Source organism: Pholcus phalangioides, unplaced genomic scaffold (assembly GCF_987345545.1).
Source record: "Pholcus phalangioides strain wild (caught in Gottingen) unplaced genomic scaffold, Ppha-v1.0 ptg000010l_1, whole genome shotgun sequence".
Lineage (NCBI taxonomy): Eukaryota > Metazoa > Arthropoda > Arachnida > Araneae > Pholcidae > Pholcus > Pholcus phalangioides.
In genome coordinates this window covers 27,534,818-27,555,856 of record NW_028301603.1, presented here as the reverse complement: position 1 = coordinate 27,555,856, position 21,039 = coordinate 27,534,818, and the positions used below count along the sequence as shown (strand labels likewise).

General features: G+C 34.3%; 1 protein-coding gene across 4 annotated transcripts in view; it reads left to right on the top strand.

Annotated features, from left to right (window-relative positions):
* Positions 1-20,369, top strand: part of Pkc98E (Protein kinase C) — a 42,008-nt gene extending 21,639 nt beyond the window's left edge. For 2 of the 4 annotated variants that reach the window (XM_089237983.1, XM_089237986.1), the window contains exons 8-15: positions 3,021-3,114; positions 3,557-3,714; positions 3,843-4,016; positions 4,107-4,261; positions 11,184-11,322; positions 13,886-14,074; positions 16,076-16,222; positions 19,865-20,369. In XM_089237983.1, the coding sequence (XP_089094109.1) occupies positions 3,021-3,114; positions 3,557-3,714; positions 3,843-4,016; positions 4,107-4,261; positions 11,184-11,322; positions 13,886-14,074; positions 16,076-16,222; positions 19,865-20,041 (1,233 nt within the window). In that variant the 3' untranslated portion in view covers positions 20,042-20,369. Of the gene's footprint in view, positions 1-3,020; positions 3,115-3,544; positions 3,715-3,842; positions 4,017-4,106; positions 4,262-11,183; positions 11,323-13,885; positions 14,075-16,075; positions 16,223-19,864 lie in introns of all 4 variants that reach the window. The other 2 variants (XM_089237985.1, XM_089237982.1) reach the window with 2 other exon arrangements.
* Positions 20,370-21,039: the final 670 nt, after the last annotated feature.

Here is a 21,039-nt window from a genome sequence, read left to right as displayed (position 1 = left end):
TTAATTTACTTTATCCCATTTTGTTTCCACACCACCCAATCCCCATTTTTTTGGATGCCTAACAACATTAACAAACTATACTACCAGTCATTGGTTTGTGAAAATTAACCAGTTTGCATGATTTCTGTTAAACAGTTTGCATTACTTTTTAAAGCAGTGTACATGTGACTTATTGAAGAAATATTTTATTATAATTTATTTGACTCCAATTTTTAAGTTGCTACAAAGCACTAAAACTTTCAGTTCACAGTGATTAAAGGTGTTTTGCTCATTGTGCGATGGGGGATTTTCATGACTTTTTTAAAATTAAAATTTTTTTTTTGTTGGTTTCTGGAGCAAAAAATCTCATTTTATTATTGAGCAGCAACTTTGTAAATTGTCGTCGAAATTGTGAAATGATGTAGAAGTCCAACTGAAATGTACAGGATAACGAGCATTGCAATACTTCAAATGTGATTATGCAGGATGTTGGGATCAAATGTCTCTATTTTTAATTAGTTCTTATACATTGCAAGAAGTTAAAAAGGATAAGAAAAGTATATCAAAAGCAACACTCAAAAAGTTTTTGCAAAAAACCAGTGCGTTTCCACATATGCTCTTTTTGTTGCCATATGAAAAATGGTCTAGTGACCATATCACATGAAAAGGCACACCATACATTAATTTTGAGATTGTTTCTTTGCAATAAAAAAATTGTACCTATTTATTGTACCTATTAACCCTGTTTTTGGATGCAACATACCCTGTTGTTGGTATGTTGCCTAATTTAAAAAAAACGTATGGAATGAAGTCAGGTTCACTATCGATGATAGCTAACATATCCATGGAACAATTGTGCCTTCTCTTGTGGGGGTGTTATTTTTCTCCTTTTTTGCTTTCTGTAACAAAAGATTTGTTCGTCAAGCTCACAGAGTTGGGCAGCCAAATTTTTCTGTTGTCCTCACCCTACATGACATTAGCAACGTTTGATCTGGACACCCTGTACTATCTGGCATGCATACAATACGCCAAATGTAATTGTTAGACTATCTTATACAGTAGAAACTCCTTAACCCCCAAACTCCCATAATCAGGAAAGTTCAGTCAAGTTATTTTTTTTTTTTTTTTACAATTTGGGCCATAGATTTTTTTTTTCATGGAAAATCCATTTCTATAGTTTTAAAATACAATCAATCAATTTTTTTCTTTTTTATCCAACTTTTTTTCCTCTTTAATAAACCAATAAACATTTTCAAAATATCCTTGTTTTGAATTCAGCTCCAAGCTACACTCCTGCTTACAAACCATAGATGCGGGCATTCTGCAATTGAAGGTGTTTCTGAACGAGTGATATTCCAAACAGAACATTGACTTTTGATTGTGGTGTGAGCATGATCAATTATGTCCAACAAGTCATCTGTTGATTCTGATTGCACAGTTGCATAAGCTTGGAAGTCTCAAGAGTTTGAAGAATGAACTGGTGCAATGTAGGGCCTACAACTTGGCTTGCTGAAAATAAGTGTGACAATTTAAATGTTTCCACAGAACGTAAACATGTTGCAATATTGGTCTGGATTATGGAGTTTTTACTGTATAATGATTTCGCAGGATACAAACTAGGTTCCTATCAAAATCTAAGCTGGCTTAATTTTTAAAATAGGAACAAAAAATGTATCGTTCATTCTATATAAAGTGTGAAGTAGTAATAATTTAAACTTGCTGATTTTTTCTAGTTTTTGAATTCATCAAATTAATTTTGTTTAATTTTTCGGGAATAACAAAAAATTATTACTAGATATCAACCGAGAGTTGAGTATTGTACTTAACTCTAAGTAGGGTTACCAGGTTTTGAAGTCTGGAAATATGGACACCTACAACTAACTGTTTTTCATTGAGAGTGGCGCAATGTATAGTCATTTATTGGCCATTAGCACCCATTATTAAAATCAATGTGAAATTTTGCCAACCCAAAGATAACCAATTCACAAACAACTAAAACAGGATATATGGGTCGCCTATTTCTTTTTTGAATTCACAGCGTCAGTGTGTTTTGCTTTATCATCTAGTATTTTAATTCACAATAAAATTAAAACAAATCGATCGATTTGTATGACATTTCTAAATATATTGATATTTTACTTTTTTTATGGAAGTATGGATGCGGGGATAAGACCTCATAAGGCTGGGCTGCCCATTAATACAGACACCTGGTAACCCTGCTCTAAGGCATCATTGATATAAGAATTTTGATTGTACTTTTCCATTTCGATTGAAGAAAAATATTACTACTGAAAAAAGTAACAATAAATTAGTGCTTAAAAGTCAATGTGTAATTTTGTTGCGCTGATATAATATATCAGTGTGCATTTTTTCTTCGATAAATTCTTTTTTGCAGTTATCTTTCAAAGTGTATTTTTCCAAAGTTTAGAATTGTAATTAATTGAAGAAAAAAAAAATAGATTTTTTTTCTAAGAAATAGACGACATGTTCCGGGAGGGGGGGGGGGAAATCAAATTGCAGTGGGATGGGAAAAGAGTTAAGAACCACCAGAATTAAGATTCAAAGCGAGTGGAAATTCATTTCATTTTTAAAAATAGATTAATTTTTCAAAAATTTTAAAGAAATTACCGACATGCTTATTTTAGCAAATTTAGCGCTAAGATTTTTTTTGCGATCAAAACAGTACATTTTTATTTCTGTTAATTTCATCAGAAATTTTTGCTGTAAAATGAAAAAATTCCGAAAAAAAAATCTTTGCAATTCAGTTTTTTAGCTGTTAGCATTAAGTATTATCCCTGTCCTACTCAAATTATTTACTCACAGTTGAATTCGTAAGAGAGAAAAAAAGTCAAAAATCAAATCAAAATGACTATTTAAAAAAATCAAATGTTAATTGAAAGATCTAAATGTTATTTTTATTTGAATAATAAGTTTTATTCCGACATGTAATTTTTTCAATTTATTTTATTTTTTAGCCGTCTAAAAGAACAAGTAATCAATTTCTTTTTTTTCTTTTTTTTGTTACCTCTTGCGATCTATAGCCATCAATCACAGAATCTCCCAACAAGATGGGTCAGCTAATGCCCGAGAGATCCCATACATCCCCTCTTCCTTGCTCTGTTGATGCACAGCACGGTAAGCGCATTGTGCGGATTTTTATTTATTTTTTTGTTACTTTTACTTAAGATTCTATCATAACTCTTTCTTTCAAATCAAGAAAATGCCAAGTTTATGAAGTTTTTTTTTAGGAATATGATTTCTGCACTTATCAATACTACCCATGAATGCTTGTTCGATGGTTAGAAAACAATTTTTTTTGTGAAGTTTCCACATCTTCTACTGAAGTGACTCCAATCGAATTGAATAGTATAACAAAGACAATTCCAAATCACTAATTGACTTACTTACTTCTGTAATTATGTTTTTTTCCCCTTCCTTATTTCTTTATAATCGGCAGTTATAGACGAGTCACAAAAGAACAGTATTTTGATAATCTAGATTTTCAAAGGCATTTTTTTTACTGTAGTATCATTTTTATTTAATTTCAGTGCTCTTTTTAATATAGATTTTCAAACAGGTCAGCTGTCTCTGGATTCAAAATATAGATTACAGTCAGATTTCGCTTCTCATTTACCCGGAGATCTGGTGTGTGTTTCGGACAAAGACAGGCCTAAGAAACTGGGTCTAGAGGATTTCATTTTCATAAAAGTACTAGGAAAAGGAAGTTTTGGAAAGGTACAATAATAGAGCATTACTTGTATATTGTTTTATGTAAACATAGGTCTTCAAAAACTAAGAAACATCAAACATATTGAACGTCATTGTGTTGTTGAGCTGAATTGAAATTCTCAATATTTTTTTAGGTTATGTTAGCTGAAAAGAAAGGTTCAGACGAAGTTTTTGCTGTTAAAGTTTTGAAGAAGGATGTTATTCTTCAAGATGATGATGTTGATTGTACTATGACGGAAAAAAGAATATTAACGTTGTCTGCTAAGCACCCTTTCCTTACAGCTCTTCATTGTTGTTATCAAACAGAGGTGTGTATGACCAAAAATCCAGTTTTGCTTTTTTTCATTATTTGTTTTTTAGCAATCTTTAAAGGAAAACCCCATCATTATTTCTTGTAGGATCGCTTGTTTTTTGTCATGGAGTATGTAAATGGAGGTGACCTGATGTTTCAAATTCAAAAAGCTAGAAAGTTTGATGAGCCCAGAGCTAGATTTTATGCTTCTGAAGTCACTCTGGCGCTAATGTTCCTCCATCGAAATGGTGTCATTTATCGGTGAGTATTTTACCGTGCTGATAGTTTTCTTTTTTAAATGAAATATATACAGCAGACACACACACACATTTGAAGGCAGTGCAATAGGCCTACTTTACTAATTGTAAATACTTGACTACATATTTTCACCGATTGATGACAGTAAATATTTCAAAATCAGTGCCGCCGCCCCTAGAAAACCATGACTGACTTTCCAGTCATGACTAGTCGCTGACTTTCATAAAATTTGGGCACTAGGTTTTTAAATGTTGGAGTACATTGGGGTAAAAATGAGGTTTATTAAGGATCATTGAATACATTCAGTACATTTATATCAACTATGTAAAATAAGTGAGTTTTTAAAAGAATTATTACCTTTTTCTACAATTTGTGTGCATACTTTAAGCAGAAAAATTAACTTTGCCAGAAATTCAATAAAAAATCTAACATTCACACTTTATTTCACAAATTTAGAAATCATGTTTATATGAGCTACATGCAATAATTTTTTCACTTGTTAGTCCAGATTTTTCGTTGTAGTTAACATCTCATCTCTTTTATAATTTTTTTTAAACTCTCAAGGTGAGCAAAATAATTCTCTCCAAAGCAGCCTTTTTATTTATTGAACTCTATCATTAGCTATGGATCAGATCAGTGTATTTTGGATTTTGTTAAACCTCTTATTTGTAAGTTATTCTCCATAAATGTTTAATTTTGCAGTTGTTTCACAGGGATCTTTTTTTAGTATTAATATTTTACAACATTTTTGCATGCTGAAAAATCACACTATATTCAATTCCTCAACCACAACTAGGGGCATGAGGAACAGGTGGATTCGGTGCCTCAGGTTCTGGATTACAGAGGACATCCACATTTTAACTGCTCATTCTGCATTGCATGGGGGGGGGGGCATAAAAATGTGTGCTTGCCTCGACTAATATCTCGTTGCTGCCTTGCTCAGTCTAATCTTTCACACTTGATAGAGGAATTAAAAAAAATAGTTTGTAGTTCTGTGCATATCACATTGTAACTCATCAAATTGCATTAGAGTTTCTAATTTAAAAGCTATCGTGCAGCTAGAAGAATGAATATGAACTCACGATTGTGACAGGGTGAGTTTCAAGATGTTTTTTCTATCTGAATAAAGTTAATAAAACAGATAGGACCTTAAGACGCAGAGAAACAAGATTCAAGTCGGTTGCTTCAATCAATTCTTAATAGTCCAGATATTTAGGAATTGCTCTGAATCTGTAACTCTTATTTTCCGGCATTCTGGCTAATAAAAAAAAATTCATATCAAAATTAGAAATTGTTGAATGTTCCAGATAAAGGAGAAAACATTTGCTGTCCTAATCAAATATAAATCTTGATATAATTTTTTTTTAAATAAGTATTATATTGTATAACATGCAACTTTTGGGAGAGATAATACTGTATCAATTTGATGTTGGAAAATATTTGATTATTTGATGGTCAGGGAAATCTTTCAGTCAAAAGTTGTAGGAATTCTGTAATGTTATCTGGTATTGCACTTTAGCAAGGTACGGAATGGACCAATATGGTAATGTAGGAAACAATTTGTTTATAGTTATCAGGATTTCAGTTAATATTCTCAAACTTTTTAAAAATATATTTTGAAGCTTAGGACCAGACTTACTTTTTTTCTCACAAGTTATTGTTTTCAACTTGGAAGACTATGTTGGAGTTTAGAAAGTGTAACACCCTTCTCCCTTGTTGTTAAGTATCAGTTCACTATGTCGTAATCCAACCATAGTAGTCATTCTGCTGTGCCATCTTAACACATGGGCCCACCCAGCATGGGCTGGGAGCCCTCATGAGATGGTCATATCTGGGTTACAGTTTTCTAGAGTAAGTATATGAACTAGTTATTCTGACCAGGGGGGGGGGGGGGTCTATGATGCTCTTAAGATATACTTTGGCCTTCCTATAGTAAAAGCAAATGCAAGGTTAACAAAAAGCCACATACATTCAGTTATTGGTCAGTTTCTTTCAGTTGACTAAATTCACAATTAATCAGCTGGAAGACTTTCTCAGGGAATCTGGGAGAACATAGCGTACACTGAAGAAAATTATTGTTCAGTCTAATGTTTTTTTTTACCTATTTTCAAAAATTTTTGGTAAAAATACCTTTTTTGAAGTTTTCCTGCCATAAATGCCTATTTTAACATATTTTAAGTTTATTAGTGAATTTCAGTGGTCATAATCTATAAAACTTGTATATTTCGAGCATTGAGAACAACAAAAATTCACTTTTTAAAGTTTTCCAACTCTCTTGGTATTAATATTATCATCAGAAAGCCCTGGCTTCATCTCTTCCAGCCCCCAAAATGCGAATAAGTGATCTGAGAGATAGAAAACCTGGTGTTGCCGTGCATTAACTTTGCTTTGATCGGATGGTGTTAGAGGTGAATGATTTTGTTTTAGATTAACGCAAACCCATGTTAGAAAAGCAGAGGAAAATTAGAAATTTTTGTTTCCTCCACATGCTTGACATGAACATGTCTCGTTCAGGCATTGGACCTCATTGTATATGGATAGCTCTCGTTCAGGCATTGGACCTCATTGTATATGGATAGCTGACCAATGACTGTCCCAAGAAGTCATCAGTAGACATCATGGCTCACACAAGGTGGAGTAAGAGTAGACAGGGCTCTGAGGCCCATGTTGTTCTGCTGACTTTGTTTTTTATACCATAAATGCACTGCAAACAACCACGGCTATTTATCTTACATACATATTTAGTATTTGATTAAATTTACTAGTTGCCCTCAGGGGTGGGCAACAGCTGCTGTGGTGGTCGAGTGGTTATAGTGACGGACTCGCGATGCGAGGATCCGGGTTCGAACCCCACAGTGGTGGTCGGCTGAAGTTGGTTTTCTGTGGTTCCCAACTTCAAGGTGCGAATGCTAGCCGATCTCCCCATTAAAAAGTCTCGCCACAGAGAGCAACAGGCCTACAACGTTATAAATATTCGATCATTACACTTCACTCACAATTTGAAGTATAGATGGCAGCACTGAAATATCATACACAACACTAGCTACACACTCAGACTGTTAGGTGCACTCACTTTGTTCCAGACTCTGCCACGAAGCTGGGCTAGAAGATATCTCGGCAACGGGATAAGTCCGGTGGCAGAGACCCTGGCGTTCATTCATTCAGGGGTGTGCAACAGATGCGGCCACACAGGGCCCTGGGCTTGAAGGAGTCCAGCATATGTGGTAATATAAAAAAACTGATTTTTTTTTTCTACATTAGAACAAGGTAGCTATGTTTCAACTATAGAAATGATAATGATCATTGCAAATAATACAGGTTGTTTCAAAAAGAATCATCCGATTTAAAAAAGTCATAACTATTCAGCTTTTAATCCGTTTCGATCAAATAATGTATAGGTAGAAAGAGGAAAATCTAGGGTTTCATGCAGTTGCCAACAGTTAGCGCTAACGCTCTTCCTTCAACTGCCACTTCAGTGTATGTCAAGATTGGCTTTTCCCACATTTAGAAACCTATTTGGATGACTTCATTTTCCAGCCGAACAGAGCACCACCACACAGGAGCTTGGATGTTCGAGAATTTTTGAACAATCGTGTTCCTAAATGATGGATCGGCCATATGGGACCTGACGATTCAGTTAAACATCTCTGGCCTCCAAGATCGACGCACCTCACTGTGTGCAATTTCTTCTTCTGAGGGTTTATAAAAGACTATGTTTATGTACCTCTCCTTCCAGCTACATTAGCAAAACTGAAGATACGCATAACAGCAGCAGTGGATGCAAACATGGTAGCAAAAGTTTGGGACAAATTTGACTACCATATGCCATGCATCCTAAGGTGGACATATTGAGCAATTTTAATTTGATTAAAGGTGAGAATTATTCACAACTCGAAGGAGCTCCCCACAGGTCATTTTCTCTACTGGCTCCGCATCTGGTGATTGTGGTCCTGGAATTGACCTATTAATGAGGGTTTACTGACATTTTATTTTGGGCTTGAAATCAGTTTAACTTGCATTATAATGCAGTTATTATAAACCATAATTGAGGGATTAAATGCAACCAAATTTTCAGCTAGTTTTTAGACCCTTAATACCTTGGTTTTAGTTATTTTTCTTTTTTCCATAAATTATAAATGCCTTTTTAGTGCCTATTTTGACCATCTTTAGTGCCTAAACTATGGCTCTAGTTATCAGAAATCCAAATTCCCAGTGTGATCACATGCGACCGGGTGGCGTGGTGGTAAGATGCTCGTCTCTCTATCACCGTGAAGGTTGTGGTCTCCCAGGTTTGGAGCCAAGGGAGGCTATAGATGAGATATTTTCTCTAATGAGCTTGAGGCGACCACTGATAGAAAGCACCTTCATTTCCAACCCATCTCATTAATGGCAGTAAATTGCAATGTAGCGATATGGCCAGAGTTGGTGTTTGGTGAAGTAGTATGATCACATTAAGCGGATAAGTAATAACAGATTTATTTATCCATAAGATTTATTTTATCCATTTACTGAAAATTTTTTTAATATCTGCTACAATTTCATATTGTCACAATATTTATTCGAAATAATGCTAATATTTTTAACTTTTCATGTTTTTGTTTTTAGCAGTTGATATCCATGAGATGTAATCCTTGATTGTAAACATGATTGATATTGACTGGATTACAAAAAAAATCAAATTAAATATTTTTCTTGGTTTAAGTATCAGTTTTCTGAGCGTTGGTAAACTTAACCAGTAGTGGCTAAATTTTCAAACTTTTTTAATGTCAAGTTTACAGAAAAATTTCATCGTTTTTTTAAATTTGAATTCTTTCTAATTTCTTCTCCCAGTATTTGTAACATGATTTGAGAGTATTTTACTATGTATACTGTCTCCCTTATCTATGCTTAGAAATAATTCTACCCATGATGTTTCTATCACCTTCTCATCCTTAGAGAGCATTTAGTCTAATCTAAAGTTAAAAATAATCCACATCTAAAATAAAGGGAGGGCCCAACCTATTTTGGATAAGAAGAGTTTTGGCAAGTAAATATCTCGGAAAAATGGCTAAAAAAAGAGTCCCAAAGATAATTAGCTTGTCGTATCCATAAAAAAATTAGCTTAAATATATATATTAACAATATATATTTGTGTGTGAACTTTTTCTTAGTTCATTGACTTTGCTTAAACCCTCACATACATATCTTTGAAAATGCATATGTAAAAAATTATTTCAGTTCGAGATATGGCTTCTGCTGTAATTTTTATGTCACGATCCGCATAAGATTCATATAAAAAGCTTTTGTGTTACATAATTTATATACTGCAATGCTCTACATTTAAAATGATTTCACTAATTTTTTTTTTTTTTTGTGAAATGACTTTGTTACCTGGAGACTCAACGGGGCACCCACATTCATTTCTATTCTGGAAAATAATAATCAGAATTTTGAAACTATGATAATTCTGTGTTGTTCGTTCAGAACATAACTCTAAAATCACATTTTTGAGATATAAGCATTGTCATATTTATCTATATATATAAAATTGATTTTCTGTGTGTGTGTGTGTGTGTGTGTATGTTCTCTATAAAAATCTATAATTTTAGATTGATCATCACCAAATTTTGCATATTTACCAAATGAAACCCGACTTGAGCGATAGGCTACTTTAAAATTCGTCAGAGCAGGGCAAAAAACTGTCGGGCAACAATGATTTTTGGGCCTCAACAATCACTTTCCGAACGTTTACTTTGGTTACCGTGGTTCCCTAGCAATGCGTTTCAGACGTGTATATGCCTTTACAATGGCTTGTCACTTCTTCAATGCTGCCAGTATATGTTTAATAGTTCATGCCTTTATAATGTTTGCCACTTTTTCAATCCTCCCAGTAATGAGAGCTTTTTGAATAGACGTCAGAATCATCATCAGCATCACTTTGAGGGTCAGGCAAAGGATGATCCCCATAAAAATCAGTGTTAAAATTACCGATTTTACTGTAGAAATGTGGAAATTTGGTGTTGTTTTCCGCCACATCAATAATTTTAAAAATTGAATCGAATTCTCGATTTTTGAAATATTGCATTCGCTTATACAAAGCGCAGGAGTTTAAATATGAAGTAATTAGCCAGACCTACTTTTGAGTTGGACATTCGTGTCTCCGTATTGTCTTTTGATATTTATTTGCATAAATTCTCTCATGTGGGTTAGGATATTTTAAAACTAGTTATGAGCCCGTAAAAAGTGCATCGAAAAAATTTCACAGATTTAACTAAGCATTTTTGGAAGCTGGATTAGGCAGATAGATAACTTGAAGTTCAAAGGAGGGGAATCAAAATACCTAGCACCCCTTAAAAAAAGAAAAATATATATTCATTTCTACATTTCTGTAAATCTAGATTTGCTTATTTCATATGAATTGTGCAGGAAGTCGCCATATTGGTTAACTTGGACACGGTTTGTACGTCCCTCAAGAAAAAGAGAGGGAGATATCACATGCTATAAAAAAGCCTCATTGAAGAAAACCCAGGCGGTGCCGGGTATTATAGCTAGTTTAAAAATAAAAAAAGCATACACACAAATACAAATGAAAATATCATACATCAGCATGTTGTTTAGCCGTACGCATGTATTTGTACATTTATCTCATTTCTAATTATTTATAATTAGGGAGACTTATATTTTTAGATCTAAAAGCCATATTTTGGGATATCATGTTCTGACCAAACACCACAGAATTATAATTCAATTTTAAAGTTTTTGTTTTTTTTTAGCCGAAGTGATGTGTAGTTTTTGTCTTTTGATGTTTCGTTCGCACGGGTGGTGAACATTTTCAAGAATTATGTAGCGGCAAGCAAACAGCTACCACTTACACCTTCTCACTGCTTTGTCGGGATTGGTCTGTTGATGATTATAGTTTTTTCATTGTGATTCTCTCTCACTCTAGTGACTTAAAATTGGACAACATTCTGCTAGACAGCGAAGGCCATTGTAAGATTGCAGACTTTGGAATGTGTAAGGAAGGGATATTAAATGGAGCCACAACTACTACATTTTGTGGAACTCCTGATTACATAGCTCCTGAGGTAAGAAGGAATCAAGTTTTATGCTTTACTTATTTCAACAAAACTTAGCAAATTTTCCAATAACTGAATTTGTGTGTAATGTAAAATTATAAACTGATGTAGATTATTATTCATTTATTTTGAATCTAAATTAGTGTACCTTGACCTATGAGTGTTGTCTCGTGTGAGTGATCCAGATTAAATGCAGTGATACCCAAATGTGTGTCAGTAATTTCAAGCAAACATTTATTTTCTGTATATTATGCTGAGATGAACTCTGAAAGAAAAGTAATCTTGTCTCTGCCGGGACAAGATGACTTTTCTTTCTGAGTTCACCTCAGCATAATATCCAGAAAATAAATGTTTCCTTGATGTCTTGGGCCGAGAAACAGCCATCTATCTCTATGTCAGTAATTTGTTCCAAGACTATCAACATAATTTGAGTAAATTTTTACACTGATAATGACCCTTCCTGAGGAGAGAGGAAGTAAATGTGCATATATATATTTTTTAAATTCTCTTTTGCCTATTTGTCTTTTTGACATGACTCTTTTAGCCAGGGTTGTAACTAGGATTTTTGCCACCCGGGGCAAACATTATTTTGCCGCCCCCACACCTATAAAATTATATAATTTTGTAACAGTGTTCTTTGTTCCCACCTAAAGCTGCTGTCTGGGACAGTTGCGCCCCCCCCCCCCCACCCCAGTTACGACCCTTGTGCTTGTGGCAAAGACTTGCATGGACAGGCTTGTGTGGACAGACCTGATAATTCAAATCTGAGAATCAGTTGATTGAAAAATTAATTTTTTGTGTAATTGATGTTAGTAATATCTATATGGGTTCAAATAAAAACTGTACCTTCGTACTTGGGTTCATCATACCTCATCAAGGAAAATACAGGAAATTACAATTATAAATACACTATATCACTAATTTTAGTCAAAAAATTCAATTTATGACAAATTTGCTATTTATGGCTCTGCTAATATGGGTGAAGAGTAAAAAAATAAAGGGCTGCTCTAGAAATCTCAGTGAACAAAAATGTATTTTATGAAAAAAACATTCAAATGACTAGATGACCATATTTCAGTGAGGAAAAGAGATACTGGGATCTTAAATATGGTAAAATACAGGACGCCATCAAAAATGTTTGCCATAAGTCAGTAAAATCATATACTGTGCAGTTAAAATCGCTGAAAAATTGAGGAAAAAATGTTAGCCCTAATGAATATGTAGGATGAATATTTCTATTTATAGCCACATAATTTTATAAGTTATAAAATGTTGTTTATTCAGTTTTTAGAAAAATTAAAAATTCAAATTAGCATTATGAAAAAAACGACAAATGTATAACAATTCAGGACTAAAACCACGGGAATAATACAGGGCACAAGTCTGTCAAAGTTTTTCATACATTTTACTGATCTTTTGGGGTCAGAAAGGTTGAGAAATGCTGCTTTAGACCAGTGTTTCGTAAAATTTTTTTAGCCCATACCCCCCTTCCCCCGGACCATATTTGTTTTGTTGTGCCCCCTCCCCATTCAAGAGAGAAACCATTCTTACTTACTAAATTGACTTTAGTTAAATTTGTGAATAAAAAACTAAATATATATAATGAACAGAATTTTTTATAAATAATGTCGATCTATGGACTCCTGGGCCAGGTAAGGATTGGGGGTGGGGATCATCTCTACCAAAAGCCGAATTACACAGAAAAAAATTGGTCTGTCCTGTAAAATATGGGGAACGCAAGAAGCACCTACACTACACATCACCCTGGATCTGCACCTACCATGAACTAGATTTCAGTGAGGTTCTATTCAAGGCCATATCAACATCATGGGTCCCCAATAAAAGTGATGTTATAGGGCACCATACATAGCTTGAAGTTACGACTTGGGCTATGTATTTGTATGCCTACTCTTGAAGATGATGCCATACCTCATCATATAGGCCCGCAATAGACATGAGGGTCCCCGGATAGTCCCATACATCAAGATTGCCTAGGGTCTATGGGTTCTAAAAATACACATTTTTTTCCACAAAATTTTGATTAAGAGCTTTATTTCTTCACATCTAAATTTTTTTCTCAACTCACTGTAGGGCCCCCCCCCCTTAACTACCCTGTCGCAACTTCCCTCCCTGAATTTTCTCCCGTGGTCCCCTTAAAATATCCCAATACCACAAGAGGGTCCACATGGCCCACGGTTGAAAACCATTGCTGTAGACCAATTGAAGCTGATAGCATATTTTTAGAGAGTGGTGTATTTATTTTGTGTGTACTTCCTTTATTCTGCATAAAATACAGTGTAATTTAATATGTTAATTTTTTCACATGTAAATTTTATCACACTATTTTAAGTATGTCTATATGATTCATTAGGATTTCCACTATTCTACACGGATCATCACAAAAATCTGTTTTTGTGATGATCTGAGTGTGACGATGCGAGTAACTTTCAGAAACAAATTTATCATAAGTATCATCATAATTACTTTAGTGTCATTTTATAGGGCAAAATGTGATTGATATGACACTATAATTGTATGGTATAATAATTAAATTTGGGTTGTTTTTTTCAAGATACTTCAAGAGCTTGAGTATGGTCCCTCAGTTGATTGGTGGGCCTTGGGTGTTCTCATGTATGAAATGATGGCGGGACAACCACCATTTGAAGCTGATAATGAAGATGATCTTTTTGAATCTATTCTTCATGATGATGTATTATATCCTGTCTGGTTGAGTAAAGAAGCTGTTTCCATACTGAAGGGCGTGAGTATTACACAAAAAAAATAATAGTTGTAATTATTTATGGAGAAGGAAACTTAAAAAAAAGATTTAGTGACCCAACATGTTCGGAAGTTTATAGAAAATAGTCTTTAAGCTTCACTTGATTTTTTTTTTTTTTTTTTTTTTGTGACAACTTTCATGTTTTTTGGAAAAAGCTGCATGGTGTTTCGAAAAAAGTATTAGTATTATATTTGTGAGCTTAAAAATATATTGTGAAGGAAAATATCAAGGCGTGGCTGTGTATATACATACACCTATATTTTGAGCTGTTTATTTTGAACTTCTGTCATCTCTACCTACTCCGGCTTTCCTGCAAGATTTTCGGACGTTCATTGTATGTAGAGGTAGACCCTCCATTGTGTACTGTGATAATGACACCAATTTTGTGGGTGCTTCTAGTCAACTGAGGCTGGTAGACTGAGATGAAATTGCAGACACAGCATTATAAAGAGAATTCAGGTTCTGTAACCCACCGGCTACTGCCTGGTGGAGTGGTTTAGGAGAAAGATTGATTGGTGTTACCAAACAGATCCTGAGAAAGGTTCTTGGTCGATCTCTTCTGTCATATGAAGAACTTTTGACTGTGTTAGTGACACTGAGTCAATAGTGATTTCTAGACCATTTATCCATCTATCAACTGTAGATAGTAGAATCATTTTGCTATCACCAAACAGTCATCTGTGAAACTAGAGTTGCTGATATTGATCAAATCGATAAAAAAAAGTCTTAGTAAGAGAACAAAGTATCAACAACAATTGGTAGATGGCCTTTGGAAAAGATTTTGATCAGAATATTTGGGGCTTTTGATTTAGAGGAGTGAGTGAAATATGACATGCAGGTAAAAGTTGGTGACATTGTACTCATTGGAAATGATTCAACAAAATGTCTCGAATGACCATTCAAACTGGTAACCAAGCTATTACCTGGAAGAGATTGGTCTGGTTGAAAACATGTAAGGGTCCAAAGATTCATCCTCAGTGGATGATTCTTAAAGGTCCAAGATGCAGGAGGTGAAGACTAGGTCTGGCAGGACAATAAAGACTCCCACAACACTCAAACTTTGAAAATTGTGTAATTTTTTTCTTTGGATGCTGATTTTAAATATTTTTTCGCCTTCGAGTTGAAGTCACAATTTTGCATACTATGGTTATTATTACTTAAATTTTCGTGAGAGGATGTCAAGTCTTCTCTGTTGTTTGGATATTTTTTATATTATTCTTATTTTTCTTTTATGTGAGTGGCAACAGTTTAGTTGGTCGAGCTGGTGAGTCCAGTCCAGTTCAGTTATTGTATTGCTTCGCAAAAGGTGAATTTCCCAGGCCAGCATATTTCAAACTGAACAGTGTCCATGTACACTCAAGAGATATTGAATTAGGGACTGCTGGTAGTATTATCATGAGAACTAACTGGCATCAACCTGCTCATCCAGTCATCATTGTCCAATACAGTTGACTCTGGTTGGGATTCTGTTACAGATATTGATATACTTACTTATGATAGAACTTTGTAAAGGCACTTGAAAACCCAGTGCATGACTTCCAAGATGCAGTGGCACCTATGACAGACCCCCAACAATTTGCTCATAATCTAATCTCTTAAACCCTTTGTCTGCCCATAATGCATTCAATTATCACTGCTCCAGTTAGCAGCACTTCTACTGCCGGAGTTCTGCTTATGTCAGGTTCATATCATTCATGGACTGCCTGATGTACCCCTGTTGCATACTGCCAGCTGTCTCTAATTCAGTTGCCCTTGAGTGTATGCAACGTTCCCAGCTTTATTAGTTTTTTTTTTTTGGGTGAAATTAACATCTTAAATATTTTCTATTGTCTTTGAATCATAATCGGAGTTTTCAATAATACGAGATGATTTGTATTATATTCACCTCAGATTATTGAGACTCTAATATATGATGATTGTAAGTATTTTTGAATTGATTTTTTTTTTTTTTTGGTAAACCCTATTTCTTCGTGTAATCATTAGTTTATGACAAAGAATCCTGCCAAGCGTTTAGGTTGTGTGGTATCACAAGGCTGTGAAGAAGCAATTCTTCATCACATTTTTTTCAAAGATACTGACTGGGAAGCATTAGAGGCAAGAAAAGTGAGACCTCCCTTCAGGCCGAAAATTGTAAGTTTGACCAGAAAATATTTGTGTGTGTATGACCCCTTGATTCACCCTATACTATTCGATTATGAAATGCATTTTAATACTGCAAATCAAGATTCATATGTCAGTAAAATACTGTTATGTTTTTTTCAAAACATTAATGAAGGTAAATTATAGAAAATTAAAGTAAATAAAGGTTTTCCAGTTAAAGGCTTTCTCTAATTGTTTGAATTGAATATAGACCATGCAGTAACATCGATAATAATTCTTATACGTACTAAGTCAGTCAAAATATCAGCATTAATAAGATATTAACAGAGTTTTGTAGATAAGTTAATTGAACTGAGCTACATGCTAGGTTTAAAGTTGATTTACTATTTGGCACGTACATCAACATCACGTTAATAGAATAACGTCATATTTTTGCTTAATATTCACACTTTCCATAGGAACTGTTGTCTCAAAATCTGGAAATATTTGCCTGTCTGGGCTTCAGTTGATTTTAGTTCAGTCACATGCCTTTTATGGAATTATTATCCTTTCTTTGCCTGATATAATCACAAAAGGACAATTAAAAAGGCAGATGCACAGAAAAATATGGAATTCCTAATACATCTTGCCACACTATATGGGTGCCCTCTTCAAAGGAAAAAAAATATAACCACTAGGACTCTCTTGGTGATGTATCGATTTATAATAAACTACAGATTTAAGGTCCTACATCAATATCCCAATTTAACGATTTTGAACATGATGACGTATCATTAATTCCAATGTCAGATATTGAGATGCCGATTTAGGATATGCATCTGCATGATGTATCAGGAAAATCTGATGTTCATTGTTGCCAACTTAGTTATTTTCCAACTAGATCTGACCTTTTTTTTAGCCATTTAGTTGGAAAAAAAGCCTGTCGGGTTGCTAGCTGTTTTTCTAGTCTTCAAAATTTTTCCTGTGTACTAGTAGTCTTATTATTGAATTACGTGACAGTACGGGAATATCCTGGGAAATACGAGACGAATAGTCATTCTCTAAATAATGACTAAAATTAATTCTGGTTGTTTAAGTCTGGTCTCTAGTTGTTGTAAATCAGTTTCCCAAACTTCTTGTTCCATCACCCCCTTCTTCAGAAGTTTTTCTTCTCTTTCTCATCGCCCTCCCCAACTTGAGTGAACCCATAGGATCCTATGTTATACCTGTAGCTTCCATTGCCTCCCTGGACAATTCTATTGTCCTCCCTAGAAAGGAGGCGATATTACCTACTTTGGGAAACTGTTTTAGAAGAAGAATCTGGTTGAAAATTTTTTTGACTGTTGGCAACACTGCAAATGTCCTTACATCGAGTTGAAATTAATGGGTGATGCTGATTTAGCAAACAGGCATGCACAATTTTTCTTATTTGATGTAGACATCAGCATACATGGCAGAACTGATTTTGTGAACAAGTATGCATGTGTGAATGCTGACACATCGCTTTCTGTCAGCAAACAATGAAGAAAGAAGAATCTATATTCTCATATGTAAAATTGGTTTTTTTTATTAGTTTTTGTTTTCATTGTTTTAATCCACAGAAATTTTTCATTATTTTTAGCAGATGCCACAGATATCACTTACTATCGAGATATTAATTTTTTATTTTTCTGAAATTTATGTGATTTTTGATGAATTTGTTCCCTAACGCATGTATGCAATGTTAAATCAATGAGGAGTAGCGATGCTTAGAAAATATATCTATGAAAACGAAATGATTCAAAATTTTTTTTTTATATGGAGGAAGGGGGAATTATAGAATAAACTTTTTAATATTTAATGTTTATCGGGTGTGAATTAACTGAAAAAAGTTATGATTTCACCCTTTTCTTTATAACTCAGCCGCACATTACTAGTTGCACAGCTCCCACATTCTGGAACAGGGACCCTGGGCTGGGATCTTTAGCAACCCCCCAAGTCAGACCCTTGTAAGGGGGATATGATTTATTGAACAGGCCTTGCTACCTGCATAGGAAGGGTGGAGCCCTAACATTTGAACAACATATATTTACTGGCTGATCTTAGTTGCACCCCCCCCCCATGTCAAAGTCTACTCCGACCATAATCATCAGCTCCGACGTGGAAGGGGGCTGTCCTATTGTCCTTCAATAATTTAGTAAAATATTCTATTATCATGAGCAGAAGGTGAAGGTTGAAATTATTTGCCCCCACTCCCTTCACAAAACACACTCAGTGATTTGTGCCCTCCCCCCTTCTGTACAAGGAGCCTTTATCTGCTTATGGTCAGGGTGGTATATCAATGCATCATTATAACATAATGTAAGGTTGACAATGTATCACAATGTAAAATTTTCAATATTGACCAGTCTTAACCACTATCATGCTGACCGGAGATCCCACTTGAGTTGGTTACCAAATCTTAACTGAGCGGTCTGGTCAACTGATCGAGGATCTGAATCTGTTCACGCTTCCCTGAAACGATGTCTGAGTTAAACATATTTTTCCCGCTGAGCATTTGGGAGTCAAGATTTGGTAACCAACTAAGTAGGAAAGTGTATTTGCTTTTTTCATATTTATTTTTTCATGACATGCATTTTAGCATTGAAAAGTTAGCAATGCCTGAATTTTGTATGAGGAAAGATTAACAACTGCTAAAAAAGGATAAAGAGGATGTTGACTTCATATTTGAATACTTTTGAATGAGCTTATCATCGTTCATTCTTTATTCATGGTTTTTCTCCAATTTGAAATTTATTGGAATAAAAGCAAAAGTTGAAACAAATAAATAGAAATTAATTTTTGGGAATTTCATAGAGCAAGTGTGTTCACGCAAAGGGCTTCACGTCACCTTAAATGCACTACACTTGTCAAGAATGCAATCGTCATAAAGAATTACTGTGATTCAAGTCCAATTAATTTATAGACAATGGACTGATTCGAAGACGAATTCGGGAAAGAAAATTCAACTGCCTCCACGGAGAATCAAACCACCATCCCCTCCGCAATCTGGGCATCATATAGGCTTATGCTCTAATGAAAGACATTTGTTGTTTCTATAGCATAGAGAGTGGTCTAGTGTACTTGCCCGGATTGCTTGGAAGGGGACAGGGGTTTCATTTCCTGCAGAGTACATTGAATTTCCTTTTCTGAATTCACCTTTGTATTAGTCAGTTGGCTAAATCTTTGTGTGAATAGCGAAGAGTGACATCATCTCGATATTATTCATATCTGCTTCGAAATCACTATCCAGTTATACCTCTATTTCTTTTTTGAAAGACATGAGAGACATTTCATGTAAAAAAAATTAAAGACTAAACTAATAGAAAATGTATTTCCTATAAAACCTTCAGGAACAAATATAATTCCAGAATCTTTGTTAGCCAAGGTATCACTGTATTTATGTTTTGGTTAGGTTTTAAAAGTAAAGTTTTATTAATTTATTACAAGTTCAAAAATAGTGAAGTGGTGCTTATGATATTCAATACTTATTATGTCACTCTTTCAACATTTCTCGAAAGTGTTGCATGCGATACATGGATTTTTTTCATCAATTGTATGAAAATGATGTATTTAACTAAGTATTTTAAGAACTAAATACTAATTTGTCTATTATGTGATGATTTTTCTCCCCAAATGATTTTATTAATTGTCTGATCTTGTGAAATCTCTTAGAAAACAAAGCGAGATACAAACAACTTTGATCAAGATTTCACTAAAGAAGAGCCTGTGCTGACACCGACAGGTTCTGACATCTTGAGAAACATCAATCAAGAAGAGTTTCGTGGTTTTTCTTTTGTCAATGAAGACTTCAATCCTGCCAAATTTGTATGTGATGGACCAACAACATAGTGATTGTATTCTGAACATGATGGAAAGAGTGTGCTACGGCAGCGATGCCAAAGCACCTCACATATGGACACTCTCTTTGTTGTTGTTGTTGTGTGAAAATGTCTAGTCAAATAGATTTTGCAATGTGAGGAAACAAAAAAAAGTTGATATGGCCTCCTGGTGATCATTAATTCATTCAGCATATAATGAATTTGCTGATTTTCATGGTTGCACCAGGAGTTCGAATTTCATTAATTATACATGTTGAGAAACTTAAAAAAATGGAAAAATCAGTGTTCAAATTAAGTTGTCCAGAAAACGCCCTTTTCTTCCCAAACATTTTGTTTTTAAAAAAAAAAAAAAAAGAGAGAGAGAGAAAGAAGTTGTTGTGTGTAGATTATTATACAAGTATTTGTACAACATTTGTGAGAAATGGATATTTTTTTCTTTCTTCCTAAATAACCCAGCTACAAGTCTAAATGTCGGTGAATCAGCAAATTAATGAATCAAACTCTATATTGTGTTTTTGTCTATACTCAGCAAGGTGCCCGTAACAGTTCCAACAATAGGTGGATCTGATACTGTCTATGCTTTTTTTTAGTGTCAAATGAAAGATCTGAAGCCCTTTGCTACGAGTACCAATATTTTGCAGGCCATATCATGTGCATACTGAACAGTGGTTTTTATGGTCGAAACAGTGAAATTTATCAAAGAAAAAAAATTGTTCAAGTTTTAAGATAACCATATTTATCATACACTTGATTATGCTTGTTTTATTGTAAGTTTTATATTGTGGAGTTATGCTCGATGTTAATCGCTTCGTAAAGTTAGAAAAAAGTTTTTTCTTTTTTTTTTAAGTGTTTACTATAATTTGTTTCAGCATAACTGCGTACCAGGTTGATTATAAAACTAAATGATAGAAGTCATTTTGTCAGTCCACTGAACCATTTCATCTAGAAAGCAAAGAAAGATTTATGCCAAAAACAAACTATATTTTGAAGATCTGAGAAGAAATACAG